Source organism: Falco naumanni, chromosome 1 (assembly GCF_017639655.2).
Source record: "Falco naumanni isolate bFalNau1 chromosome 1, bFalNau1.pat, whole genome shotgun sequence".
NCBI lineage: Eukaryota > Metazoa > Chordata > Aves > Falconiformes > Falconidae > Falco > Falco naumanni.
In genome coordinates, this window is record NC_054054.1 from 84662289 (window position 1) to 84676228 (window position 13940).

The 13940-nt window shown below is 53.7% G+C and overlaps 1 protein-coding gene across 1 annotated transcript in view; it reads left to right on the plus strand.

Moving 5' to 3' along the window:
- Positions 1-11332, plus strand: part of MMP17 (matrix metallopeptidase 17) — a 66520-nt gene extending 55188 nt beyond the window's left edge. The window contains exons 6-10 of the mRNA XM_040602029.1: positions 37-136; positions 2286-2368; positions 6553-6705; positions 8839-9096; positions 10298-11332. Coding sequence (XP_040457963.1) covers positions 37-136; positions 2286-2368; positions 6553-6705; positions 8839-9096; positions 10298-10626 — 923 coding nt within the window. The 3' untranslated portion in view covers positions 10627-11332. The remainder of the gene's footprint in view (positions 1-36; positions 137-2285; positions 2369-6552; positions 6706-8838; positions 9097-10297) is intronic.
- Positions 11333-13940: the final 2608 nt, after the last annotated feature.

Sequence of the window (13940 nt, forward strand, 5' to 3'; positions counted from 1 at the left end):
GTATTGCCCACTACTGCTTCTTGTCTTTATGCATAGGAGTCAGGGAATCTGTGTCCCCCACAGCCAAGCCTGAAGTAAGCAAAGCTGATGACCATCCCATCCTGCCAGAGCTGCCAGAGAACCGCTCCACTGTCCTGTAAGTCAAATGTGTTTCTTTCCTGCAAAGGACGTGTAGTAGTAAAGCTCCACTTAAGCATCAGTATCTTGCCTGCTCAGTCTGGTTTCGGTATTTCCCTCTGGACCTCTTGTCTTCTGCAAAGTGTACACACACACAGAGTGCCCCCTTTTCCTCATGTCTCCCGATTATCTCCCGCATACACTTTGCTTCTGTCAAGCAGTGTGCCTGCAGACTGGCCAGCCAGCCCACAACTGAGGTAGCTGAGAGCAAGAACAAGTGACAGTGTTATTTATCCCTTAACTAATTTTTATAATTTAAGGCATGTATTATTTTGGAATGCTTTGCATTTCTCTAAGACTCAAAATTTTACTTGTGTTAATGGGAATTTGTCCCCATCATCCTTAGGTGAACTGATCCTTGCTGTAATTTTAATCAAACTTCCTCTGCAGCATCCTGAATGGTGCAAGCATAACGTACCTAAATCTTTCCACGGTGAACAACTCCCTAATGTGCCTGTGGGGGTGAATATTGGAATAAGTGGACCGACAGCCTGACTCTAACACAGGTTTGCGTCGGCAAAGGACTGCTTATACCGGGTGTCATCAAGCAACCAGTGTGCCCTCATTAGGGGAAGTTCTGGATCTTGCTTGTTAATAAACGCTTAAGTTGCCGAATTGTTTTACTACCAAGGCAGCAGGACAGTTAAGAGAAAGCAGCAGAGCGAGCAAAAAGGTAGGAGCTCGTGGTCACACACGGTTTTGCCAGATACCAGGAGTGCCCCAGGTGAGAGCAGCAGAGGCAAAGCAGGTCACCGTCACCTCCTGGTCTGCCCCCATCTGGGGTGTGACTTTGAGGGAGTCACTTCATCTCCCTGTGCCTCAGTGCCCCATCTGCAAAGAGGGGGTAACAGCACTGAGGCAGGAACAGTCAGCTTAGCCCTACAGTAATGGGACCGAGAAGAATCTCAACCTGAAAAAATACCCCTGTGCTGCAGTTACTTTTCCCACCTCGGCACCTTCTTCACTACCCTTTGCCCTGCTTGGTGTGGTGCCCACAGCACAGAGGTGCTGAGCAGCCGCTCTTGGTGCGGATGTGCCAGCTGCCAGCGGTTGCAGAAAGGCTGCGAGGGTCCTGGGGAACCCTTCTCCTTGAGCACGCCGAATGCCATTAGTTATCTTTCTTTCTGTGTAGCTTCTGAGGGGGGTTGTCCACAAGGCTCTGTGTGGCCAGGTTGTGACCTACAAACACAGAGCATGTCCCCCTCCAGCTGTAGGAGGCCAGCGCCTCGCAGCAGCAACGAGAAGCTTGTTCTTGCCAACCCCCTGCCTGCCCCACATGAGGCTGGGAGTGTGGACAGGGCTTACCTCCACATCTGCCATTTTGTGGCCAAAGAGGGCTGTGAAGCTGGTGCTGGCGGCCCAGCACAACTCTTCTACCAGCAAATGAGATTTATGTCTCCCTGTCACCCACAGCAGCTTTTCTGTGCGTGTTCCCTGCAGCCTCTCCTCATCTTCCATCAATCATCGTTTCTTACATGGGCTTTGTAGCTGTTCTGGTCCTTCATACTCGGTGCCTTCCCCACCCACCTTGTTAAAAGCAGCTCAGCTGCCACTGGCCAGGTGGCCCTCGCCAGGTATCACCTGGTGTCGCTGCTCCTCCAGGTGCCCCTGTTCAGTCTCGGCTGCTTTCTGCTTTGCAGCTCTGTCACCTCTCACCAGCCCTTCCCAGCTCAGCCTCGGAGCAGCAATGTCCCCAGCTGCTGGAGCGAGATGCTGCTCAGCTCTCACCCCTCATGTGTCCCGCTGCCCGGGGACAACTAGCCGAGCCACAATGTCACCGGGGAGCGGGCAGCCAGCTCAGCCCTCACCAGCTACGCTAGCTGGTGGATGTAGAGCGCGTCCCTGCTTGGCTCCCAGCGATGGTCTCTGGTGGCCCAGGGAGCGTCTGCCACAGAGCTCCTGGAGGCCGAGGGCTGCCCCAGCTCCCCTCGGAAATCCCCTGGCACCTGGTGGGGGTTGAGTGTGAGGAGCGACAGACGGGCACAGCCTGTGGGCTGCCGGGGGCTGCAGGGGCAGGGGGGCTGCGGTCCGTGGGATGGGGGGCACCAGGGAGGACACAGCCTCTCGTCATCCACCTGGGCCGTGGTCACCTGGGCATCTCTCCACAGGCTCCGGCGGGACGTGCCCAACAGATGCAGCACTCACTTCGACGCCGTGGCTCAGATCCGGGGAGAGGCTTTCTTCTTCAAGGGTAAGCGCCTGCTCCCAGCGCGCCTGCTGCCAGTGGCCTTTGCTGCATCACCCTGCGGTGCCATGCGTGTGGCAGTGCAACGTGGCGGCGTTGTGCAGCCTGGGGCAGGCGATGAGGATACGCTGGCTCAGGCTTTGCAGGCTGTGGGGCCGCAGAGCCGGGAGGGTGGCTCCCGTGCCACTGATTCCTTCTGGCTCAAGTCAAAGCGCTTAGACCTTTAATCACCCCGCGGGGCTGAGGACGGATGGTAAGGAAATGTTAGTGTCGATGTGAATCCTGCCTCTGATGTGGAAGGCAAATGCCCGGCTCGTGCCCCGCCTGTCACAGCGCAGCAGAGGAGGTCCCCACGTGGCTGGGAGCTGGGGACGGTGGCACTGCTGGGGGACAGGCAGGGAGAGCAGCTAGATGGGGACCGTGAGGGAGGAGGAAGAGAAGGGATGTGGTAGAGGTATCCAAAAGTAAATAGCAGTAAATTGAGCATTTTCTTTATCCAAAAGGGGAAAGCCAATGAAACTGAAACACAATTTATTTTAAAATTATAAAAATGGATGCTCTCTAACCCAGAGCATAATTCACCGGCGGGAGCGGTGGCCAGGAGCAGTTCAGTGGCAGGAGCAGGCTGGGGCTCTGGTGGGCGGTCAGGAAGGACAGGCAAACCCAGCGGCCCAGGTCCCTGTGGTGCCCACAAGGGACATGTGGCCTGACGCCAGGGCAGGCGTGTGGCCACGTGCTACATCCCAGGGTTTAACACTTCCCTCTGAGGTGGTCAGGCTGGTGACAATCCAGGATGGCACTTTGCCATCATTGTGCCACACTGATCCATCACCCCGCACTGCCCAAGTGAAGATCTGATATTCATGCTTATCGGAACCAAAAGCTGGTTCAAGCCAAGGATAAGGAGAGCAACAACAGCTCTCTGCTGTATTTTTTTCCTGGATGCCTCCAACTTTCCTTTCCTCCCACACTTCACCTTCCCTAATTCTGCTTGCTGTGCATCTCTCGAAGACAACACGGGTGCAGTTGCAGACCCATGTGGTTCCATGTCAGCAAACACTCGCTGGCAGCGTGTCTCTGGGGTGCCTGGCTGTTGATCAGGATCCCGTTGGTGCCTTCTCAGCTCTACTACGGCTGAGTAGGCTGGACTCTGTGGGCTTTCCTTCCCATCTTTCCAAGATGGAAGAATGCCCACTGGGCACTTCTTTCCATCCCTGGCCACCATTTGGCCACCCCAAAGCCATCCAGCAGGGAAGCAGCAGTGTCTCCCCAGGGCCTGGGAGCAGCATCCAGGCACGTGTAGCCCATCTGGGTGTCACAGTGCCATCTCGGGTCACAGGCAAGAACGGCCAAAGGACTCCAGAGAATTTGATGTTGTCTGCACCCTCGGGGGAGCACAATACGGAGGCTGTTCCCCTGCGGTATATTTGTTCAGATGCCAGCTCCAAAAAGCCACAGTGAGGAAGGGAAAATAAGATACAAGAACTGGTGTCCAGGAAAAATGGCTGTCTTTCTTTCAGAGGGGAAAAAAAAAAAAAAAAAAGAAGATTAAAAGGAAAAAGAAATCCATCTCGGTGTCTATTTTTGGATGTGTTTACTGTGGGCCAAAGTGCAAATGTGAAGAGCCCAGTGTCAGTGGGTGCCAGCTGCATGACTGTCTCTGAGCCCCCATCACTGTCACCAAACCATCCTGGGCACCACGAGCGGGGCTGTCACCTCTGGGGCAGGATTTTAGTGACCTCCAGCGATGAGCTCCCTCCATCGACGGACACCGTGTTCTGAGCTGGTCTGGCTGGTTGCCCAGCCGGAGAGCAGCCTCTCCCACCACAGAGGCACCCCAGGAGCTCCCCAGGGCTCCCAGGCTTGTCGTGTTGAAGGCAACAGTGGGTTCTCTGCGCTTTGGAAACACCGCTTGCTTTGATTTAGGTGTCTCGCCACAGACTCCTGAAGTTGTAAAACAACTTTGGTGCGTGCGTGCGTGCGTGTGTGTGTGCGTGTGTGTGTGTGCGCGTGCGTGTGTGTGTGTGTGTGCGTGCGTGCATACAATGGGGTGTGTAGCAGTCTTGCCAGAGGCAGCCGAAGTGCAGAGATCATGGCACGCAGCAGAGATCATGGCACGCAGCTGGGATCAAAATCACCTGGTATTCAAGAAGACGATTGCCTCGACCCATCATCCATATGAAATGAGACACTCGGGGACAGCAGGACTTTGCACTTGGCTTTCATCCTGCTCAGTTTGCCAGCTCAGAAGGTGGTTTTAAATCAAGCTTTTTAAGCAAACAGGGGGTTGGGATTTATTGATTTATTCATTTATATTTCTGCATGCTAATGGAAGCAATTCCCCCATGGGTCTGGCTTTGGCTGATGACTGTCCAAGCAACCGCAGCACTTTGGCGAGCAGGCTTGGCCGTGACAAAACGTGAGCCCAGGCAGACGGGCTGTTGCATTAAGAATTCCTTGCTACTTAATTGCTATATTTTTTTGCTTTTTCCTGATAGCTTATCAAAAAAACAACCAAACTCACCAGCAGCCCAGGCTATGCCTGACTCTCAGGATAGATTTAAAGCTTGCTTGCTGCAGTTGCGCACCCAGTGAGGCCATCACTGGCAGAGGGTTGAAATGTCAGAAGCGCTGAGGCTTCCCTCCTTGTCTGAATGAGCCCAGGGCACTTCGCAGTTCAGATGCTTATCTGCTAAAGAAGGAATTATGTTGAGCTGTATTTCTTGTTAAAAAAGTGAAAACCTGGCTTTGTCTGGTGCCTTGCTAATTAGAGATGCAGAGATCATCTTTATTTAATTACATGTGTTTCCATCAATGTACAATGGCCACCAAATTTGAATACTTTTTTTTTTTTTAGTTCTTAAAAAGAATCTGTAATTATGGCAATTCCCACCACATTTGAATGTATTATTCATTTGTGTGTTTCAGTCAGATAGAGCAAATATGCAAACTGGAGCAGAAGAACAAGAATATGATATAAATCCTCATAATTAGAATAAAACTCCCTCTCTGCAGATGTTTAAGTGTTAGAGTTTTGCCTCCTGCATTATTAGGCTAAGATCCAATTTCCATAAAATTTTAAAAGATGGTGTCACAATCTGCCAGCTCTGGAGAAAGGGCTGGGTGTCGTGAATACAAATCTGAAGACGTATCTTTGGTTTCAGTTGCTTATACCCCCTTGGGAACCCATGCAAGAGCGGATGTAAATAACATGCAGTAATTTCTAACAGGCAATAACAAATAAGAGACAAAGTTGAGAGCTAGCTCTTAGATATCTTGCTCCAGCTCAGATCTCGCTGTGTGGAGCTCTCCCAGGAAAAACGCAGCACAAAGCATGCTGCAAAAGCTCTCAGGCTGAGCATCCCAGAGATAGTGCAGAGGGAGGGGGGTTGAGTTGCCCCTAAAAATCATTGAGACTCCTCAGGAAATCCCGCGTATGCCTTCTCCAGCAGGAAAAAGTTTGGCATCCTTCCCATGGAGGACAAACCTGTTTCTTTTTCCATTACGCAAAATATTCCAGAAATGCGCCAAGCCAAACTTTTCTAGCTGGGGCCACGTTGCTGCAGGTGCTGGCGGGGGGTCCAACACCACTGGTGCCTTCAGCCCTGGGGAGCAATGCAGGACCGAGGTCCCCTGCGCCTCTAGATGGTACCAGACTCCTTAGTTGTGCCTTCTTCCCCATCTCAGCCCCTTCCAGCTTGATTAATATAGTTTCCTTCTCCTCTGTTTTCTTACTTCCTTTCTTCATTAAAACCCCCCTCTGAGTATTTCTGTGCTTTATCATAACGTGATGCACATTTCTAAATAGGATACAACTGGGCACACTGTGTGCAAGAGCTGGGGTTGCTCCGAGAGAGGGGACGTGGGGATGTTTCTGTGGAGGCTCTCGCTGAAAGCTGCTGGTGCCTGGTGCTGCCAGCTCCCCATGGCTTCTCTCGGTGGCACAGCTCTATGCCACAGCCAGGAATAGAACAGCTCCGGTGCAATGTCCAGAGGATTATTTTGATCCTAAAAAGGGGATTTATTCTAATGGCTGTCAGAAATAGAAGGCGCTAGCAGCTTCTGGTGGAAAGCAGGATGCCTCTGATTCGTAGCTCCCATCTCACGCGCTTTGCGTTCTGCTGCTGCACGTGCCCAGCGCGTGTCTCCCTGGTGAAGATGGGTCATTAATGTCCAGTCTGTCCCTCCAGGCAAGTACTTCTGGAGACTGACTCGCAATAAGCACTTGGTCTCCCTCCAGCCGGCTCAGATCCACCGTTTCTGGCGGGGCTTGCCGCTCAACCTGGACAGCCTGGATGCGGTCTATGAGAGAACCAGCGACCACAAGATCGTCTTCTTCAAAGGTGGGAGCAAGTGTGGTGCTGGAGGTAGCATGGGCATTTCCCCCATGTGGAGCCTGGTGCTGCGGTACCCTGGCAGCGTTTTGACCTCTCCTGCAGGCAGGAGACACCAGTGTCAGCCGTTGAGCATCTCCCCGGGCAGGTCCAAGGCCAGGAGAAAGCGGCTCAGAGGGAGGGCAAGCAAAAAGTAGCAGTCGTGTTCCCCAGCAAATGAGGGAAATGTCATTGAAGAGAAAGTTCAGCCAAATCTAACTGAAATCTTAGCTTTTGAAGAATGAAAGAAAAGCAGGAACCACCCACATGCACACTTTACAGGGTCTGCGTTCCTCCTTTGGGCTTTTCTCTTTTCAGTAGTTGTTGCTGAGAAGAGAAGCAGCAGCAGAGGGGACAAAACTGAAACCTGAAGAGCTTGGTTTTGCTAATTATATTTCTGTGACTTCCCCACCCCCACCCCCCCACCCTTAAAACAAGTGGTCTAAGAGATTAGTTCTGGGTTCCTATACAAACGTCCATCGCCCATGATGGTCCACTCATGCTGGTTAGATGTTACTCATGTGCTAAATGTCACCCAAGGCCCTGACAGGTACCAGCTCTTGTTTCAGAAAGGTTGTGCACTTGAAGAGCTAAGTACATCCCAGCTCTCGGTGCTCCCCAGCTGGAAATTGCTCCTGTCTCCCGACCATTCTGCTCTGAGCGTGGTGCAATTACCAGCTTCAGAAGCTTCCTGAGAGCAGGAATTTGGTTTTCATTCCTCCAGCAAGGCCGGAGGAATGGCTGGCAGAAGCGTTTCCAAGCCCAGCCGAAGCCCTTGCAGGCTGCCCGTGTGCCGAGCCCCGTGCAAGGCTTTGCCGCGCCTCCCCAGCTACTCGGGCAGCCTGGCCCGTGCGCAGGGGACAGGGTCGGCCAGAGCACAGCAGCGTCACGCCGCGCACCGGTGGGTCCGCAGAGTACGGGGGCATCCCTGCCTTCCTCCCCTTCGCCCAGCCGGGGTGGGCAGGCCTCCAGCAGCCCAGGGCCAGCGGCTGCTCCCAGCTGCTTGTGGGGCCAGAACTGCAGCTGTGCCACAGCTGGGCTCTCGCGCCGCACAGCGCACCGCCACGCTGAGGTGTCTGCTAGTCCTGCCTCGCCCCGAAGGTTAAACTCGAGGTTTTCTTTCCAGCCATAAAATACTGTCTCATTCTCTCTTTCCAGCACTGTTTCATTGATCCCCGGACAGCCACCAAAGCACACAAATTATCCTGGCCTCTAAGGTCCTGCTGCTGTACGTGGGCATGTACTTAAGTGCCTCTCCAGATTTTCTAGAAAACCAAGGGAGGAAAAAGCCTGATCTTTAAAACAGGTTTTGCGATACCTAAAAGGACACTGCAGGTTCCCAAAGAGACGTTGTACATACAGAAAGACCATCCCAGTGGTTAGAGGATTAGGTAGGATTGAGTCATCTGGGTTCATTTTCTTGTTCTGCCACAGACCAGGGCCATGTCATGCTTCATTTTTATCAGGGGAAAAAAACAACCCTGTATTGACTGTTCTGTGCTGCCCAGGGTCGGGCTGCCTGTGTAGGACACTTGAAGAGCACTGAGCTGCTCGGGTGGGATTTGTCCAGACCCTGTGCATTTTCCTTACATCACTTAAAATCCACAGGTCCTTCGGCCCAGCTGGCTTTATCAAGTCCGGTGATTACTGTTCCGAAGTGGGAATACACACTGCTGCTCAGGAGTTGAACAGCAGGCAGGAAGGGTCTGATATGCTCGGAAAAGCTGCAAGCAGCTTTCTGTTTCTTGCCGTTGGATATCAGGCAGAAAACCAAATGCCACCACTGAATACGTAAGAGTGACAGCCGTACTGATGCTGTTGGCATGTTCACGTCCCGGGACCATCATGCCTGCAGCCCTTGAGGAGTGAAGGGGGTAAAGGGGGTCTGTGCTCCTTGAGAGCCTGACACAAAAAAAGCCACTATTCAAAGATCAAGGTTCCCCACTGGGCCGCTACTTCCTGTCCCCATCCTCAAATGCCAAGAGCTCAGTCCTGCAGGCTGTCAGGGCAACAGATAATGAAACAAAAGCTCGTCAGTGGGGCATGCTGGCTTTGGCCGCGAAACAAATGTGATTTTGCTCTGTGCTTCTTTCCTTTCCACAGGAGACAGATACTGGGTCTTCAAAGACAATAACGTGGAGGAAGGATACCCACGGCCAATCTCAGACTTCGGTCTGCCGCTGGGAGGCATTGACGCCGCTTTCTCCTGGGCCCACAATGACAAGACTTATTTCTTTAAGGACAATCTCTACTGGCGCTACGATGACCACGAGCAGAGGATGGATCCTGGGTACCCTTCAGAGACTATTCTGTGGAAGGGCATACCAAGCCCTTTAGATGATGCCATGAGGTGGTCAGATGGTGAGTCCCGTGCACCAGTTCAAAAAGTACAAGAAAAAAAATCAGTGTTTCATTTGCACTTGAGCTATAGCCCCTTCTACCATGCCTGCCGACACAAACTGCTGCGCCCCAGGTGGGGTGGCAGTTCCTGGTGTCTGGGAGCTGCAAAGGCAGGTAGGCTTCCAGCCAGGGCTCCACACACTGCTCGCTAAAAGACTAAATTTCAAGCAGGCAACAAAAATATCCTGGGGGCCTAATAATTTGATTTTATTAAAAGAACACAGTTGTTGTTTTGCAGTGATTTTTATCCTAATAGGTGCTGATTTGCTCCTCACTGAATTTGTTGCTAGTGGATTTTTAGCCAGTGAGGATGTGGACAGAAAAGATTTTTAAGAGATGTTTTCCCCAGAGTTTAGACTTACTTTCCAGAGATGAGATTTCTCAGTGGTTTCTTCCCCCAGAAAAGACCACAAAAATTTTGTCACAGGAGATGTTTAAAACTGTCCATTTGCAACCAGCAAAGTGGCGCTTGCAGGTTTTATTTATCAGCCAGCTAGCGGTGTAATGGCAATCGTTAAACCAGGCAGAGAGGAGGGACATTTCCAGAGGCTTTTCAAGCTGAATTTCCAAAGCTGTTGAGAGCAATCAGCCGTTCTGGTGGGCAGGAGCCCTCCGTGAGCGTGGGACCTGCTTAGAGGATTCACAGCCTCGCAGCTCAGAGGGGAGAAATGCACCTGAGAGCAGAGGGTTCCAGGGGCCCTGCCGGGCTCAGGGCACTTCTCTGGGGTAGCGGCACGCGGCCCAGGTCACCGACAGGCAGGCGTGACTTCGGCCTTACCGTGCCCCATGACAAGGCTGCCTGCGGCCACGGGGAGAGGTGTACGGTGTGTCCAGCTGTGGATTTACTGGGGCTCTTACCCTGCGCACCCCCAGTGCCAGGGGGATGTGTCCGCTCCGGTACCCACCACATCTCCCCACCTGCCTCCCTTCTGGCCGGTGGCTCCTGGCTGGTGTGAGACGCCGGCCGCGGGTAGCGTCACCTTTGTGGGCGCCCCCAGCTGCTGTGCTCCTGCAGCGAGGGAGGTGTTGGCAAGGGGCAGTGGTGCGGCACGTGCCCCCGCTCACTGGGATGCAGCCAGGCCAGGAGCGATGCCCTGCTGCTCTCCACCGGGGCAGCGGCCATCACCGCTCACCTTGCCTTTGGGTTTTGGTCTCTTTTCAGGTGCAAGTTACTTCTTCAGGGGCAAGGAGTACTGGAAGGTGCTGGACAGTGACCTGGAGGCCCAGCCTGGTTATCCCCAGTCCATTGCTAGAGACTGGCTGGTGTGCAGCAACATGCAGTCCGACTCCCCTGGAGCAGCCGGGAGCAGCCGGACGGGGGCACGCTCCAAACCAGGGCAGCACGACGAGACCCGCGCAGAGAACGGCTATGAGGTCTGCTCCTGCACCTCGGCCTCCGCGTCCCTCCGGGCTCACCCTGCGCTCAGACTGTCAGCCAGCTTCGTGCTGACTGGCGTGTGGACGGCAACGCTGGTGTGCGCAGCCCTATGACACCTCGTCCCCCGGAGAGGTGACGCCGTGGTGCTCCAGGGAGGGGAGGTGGACACGATCCCACCATGCTAACTGCTGCCAGCAGAAAAACATTCCTAGGAACACACCGGTGAAGGGTTTGAATTCTCCATGAGAAATGAACAGTGGTTTTGGGTTGGTTTTTTTTTTCATTTTAATTTTAGTTTAAAGGTCTAATAACAGGTTTTGAGTTCTGCACCTTCTTTTTCCCCATCTAGTTAAAGATGAGAGCAGCCTAATGTTGAATTTAGACATGATCCATAGATATGTGTTGCTTTGGATGTTTAAACATGGCAAGGGAGGGGAGAGCTGCTGTGATTGAACGGGGACAGAAGAGATGCTGCTACGGCAGACAGCAGTGTCCCGGAGGAAAGGCAGCAAGGCTGTAGGCGGGAGGTGGTAGTTCCGTGCTGACGCAATGTACGCATCCCTTGGATGTACACATCCTATTGGATGTACCAGGTAGAAAGGAACCTTGACTCCACTCAGATTAACTGCGAGGTGATCTCCCGTTACTGTCAGACCTGCTGCGGTCACTGATGTCTCGGTAACCTGTATCCATTTCTATGGGTCAGAAACACCTTCGCCTTTCAGAAGGCAGCGCAGCTTATCTTTGTATCTGAGCCATTTGAATTTAGCCGTTTCTCTAATAAACCTTGGCTGCCCACGCAGGGCTCTGCTAGCCCTCTGCCTGACCCAGCTGGCCACCCGCGGCGAGGTGCTGGCTGCCTGGGCTCGGAGCTGCCGAACCGCGCTGCAGGGAGCCGCCGTGCTGAGTATGGCCAGACCAGGCACAGATACACCCCCCAGCCTAATCGGTGCACACAAACTCCCGCTCTTGGAGCTTCTGTTTTGGGTTGTCCTGCATCTGGGGAGGGATCAGGATGTATTGTGCTCATTTGTGCCTCCGTCACACTGGCTGCGCTACAGAGGATGCACAGCCAGCCCCAAACTCTTCCCAATGCATCTGCCAGGAGTCTGGAGCAACGGAAACAAGGTCAAGCGCTGCATTAAGATGACCCTTTCTTTGTTGGGTTTCTTTTTTCTCACTGCTAATCCATTTTCTGTGGTATAATTTGGGCATCTGAGAGTCCTTGACAATGGAGAGTGAGAACCTGTGCTAGGAGCTGTAATAGAGATGTCAGGGAGGTGAGGGTCCTCCAGACTGGTGGTGTTAAAGGAGAGAAATAGGCAGCAGCCGCTGGGACACATTGCTTTTCTCTGCCCTGCTTCTGTAAAGCTCCTACAGAAATGCCTCTTGCTGCCTCTGCCAGGGCCAGCTCCTGCGGGAGACCCAGCGCCGCAGTGGGACCCACGGCTGCTCCACTGGTCCTGGCGCCAGCTGGCACTTCTGCCATGGGGCCGCTCGTAATGCTGGGCCCGCCATGGCATGGTGGGAGAGGCAGGAGAAGGGCACAGTTGCCTCCTGATAGAAAAAAGGAGTCACTTTGAGCTTCCCTCTGCTGTTTGCATTTTTAAGTAGTCTCAATCCTTCACAGGGTGCAGCTGTTTTCAGGATGACATGCTACAGTGTGATTTTATGGGGCATGAGTCAATGAAACCCTCCCATTAAACCATTAAATATGCTTTTAAAAAAATTGCAAACCAAAAAAATCTTACGTGTAGCAGCTCCCTCTGCTGAGCAGAGCTGCCTCTGGTGTTCCCACCACGTTGGTCTGGCTCTGCTCAGCGCCCAGCCCAGCCCAACCACCGAGCAGGGGCTGCAGCGGCCAGGCCATGTGGGTGGCCATCGAGGGAGGGGGGCTTTCCCTGAGGGGGGCTTTCCCTTCCCTCCTCTCCCCTTGCCAGTCAAGAAGGCACAGCTTTTCGTCCTTGCAGGGGCGATGCTGCTGAACATCAGCTTATTACAGGTTCCTCTCGGAGATGATGGTAGGAGCACAGCGTATTGGGGAAGACGCCCTCTCTCTTTTCGTTTGCGCTTTTTTTTTTCTTTCATCTTCCTCCACAAAAGAACTGCCCTGAAGCTGCGCCTGCAGGATCAGAGGAGGCAGGGACGTGGCGAGCACTGCACCCGTGGCTAGCACTGCACCCATGGCTCCTCCAGCCCAGCCAAGGAGCCTGCTGTGACCAAGGACTGGTGGGCCCACAGCTGTGCTGATGTGGTCACAGTGGTGCAGGACCCCACACTAACGGAACACTAAGTTAAATTAAGTTTATTTAACATGAGGGACTGTGATTTATAAGGAAAGCCTGTGGAAAGGCTTTCAACATGCCATTCTCTGCTTCAAATTATTCATTTTGGTGATCGGAAATGGAGCAGGAATCAGAGCTCTGCTGCCGGTGGCCAGCCCTTGGGGAGGTTGGAGAAATGCTGCTGTCTCCCGGCGTGGGGCTTGCTTGGCCATCCCCCCAGCTGCTGGCAAAGCCACCCTGCAGTTGCCACCAGCTCCAGATGCAGCCGCAGGAGGCTGCGTGCTTTACTGGGGCTGGGAGGGTGGGCACTGGCTCTGTGAGGGGCTGAGCGGCTGCACAGCCAACAGCAAACATCTGTGTGGGCTGGGGGATGTACTGCTGCCGGGGGCTGCAGACCCTCTCCCGGGGGCACTGGTGGGGTCTGAGGCAGCAGGGTCCAGGCGGGCAGCCCCGGAGTGGCCGCAGGACAGCAGGGACAGCCACAGGCACCTGCTCCTGGCCCGAGATCTCTGCCTGCAGGGGCACAGTCATGCTTCCTGGCAGCTTAAAAACAAGAATGTAACAAACATGGTCCTTGTACACCAAAATGGAGCTGGTGCTCCACTGCTGGGCTCCCCGGCACTGTCCCTGTGCCTGGCTTGGATTCCTCCGGTCCTACCCACAGCCCTGGGGCTGGCTCTCCTCCACAACAATATAGCATCATGGAATTATTTAGGTTAGAAAAAGCTTTTAAGATCAAGTCCAACTGTTAGCCTAGCACTGGCAAGCCCACCACTAAACCATGTCCCTAAGCACCACATTGACACATTTTTTTCAACACCCCCAGGGATGGGACCCCACCACCTCCTCGGGCAGCCTGTGCCAGTGCCTGACCGCCCTTTCCGTGAAGAAACCAAACGCAGGGTTCGAGGTGCAGCCTCACCAGTGCCAAGCACAGGAGGACAATCACTGCCCCAGTCCTGCTGGCCACGCTATTTTGGACACAAGCCAGGATGCTGTTGGCCTCCTTGGCCACCTGGGCACACCGCTGGCTCACGTTCAGCCGGCCCTCAACCAGCACCCCCAGGCCCTTTTCAGCCGGGCAGCACCCTTTAAGACTAATACCCTTAGTCTTAGCTGGAAAACCCACCCCCATCCTTTGA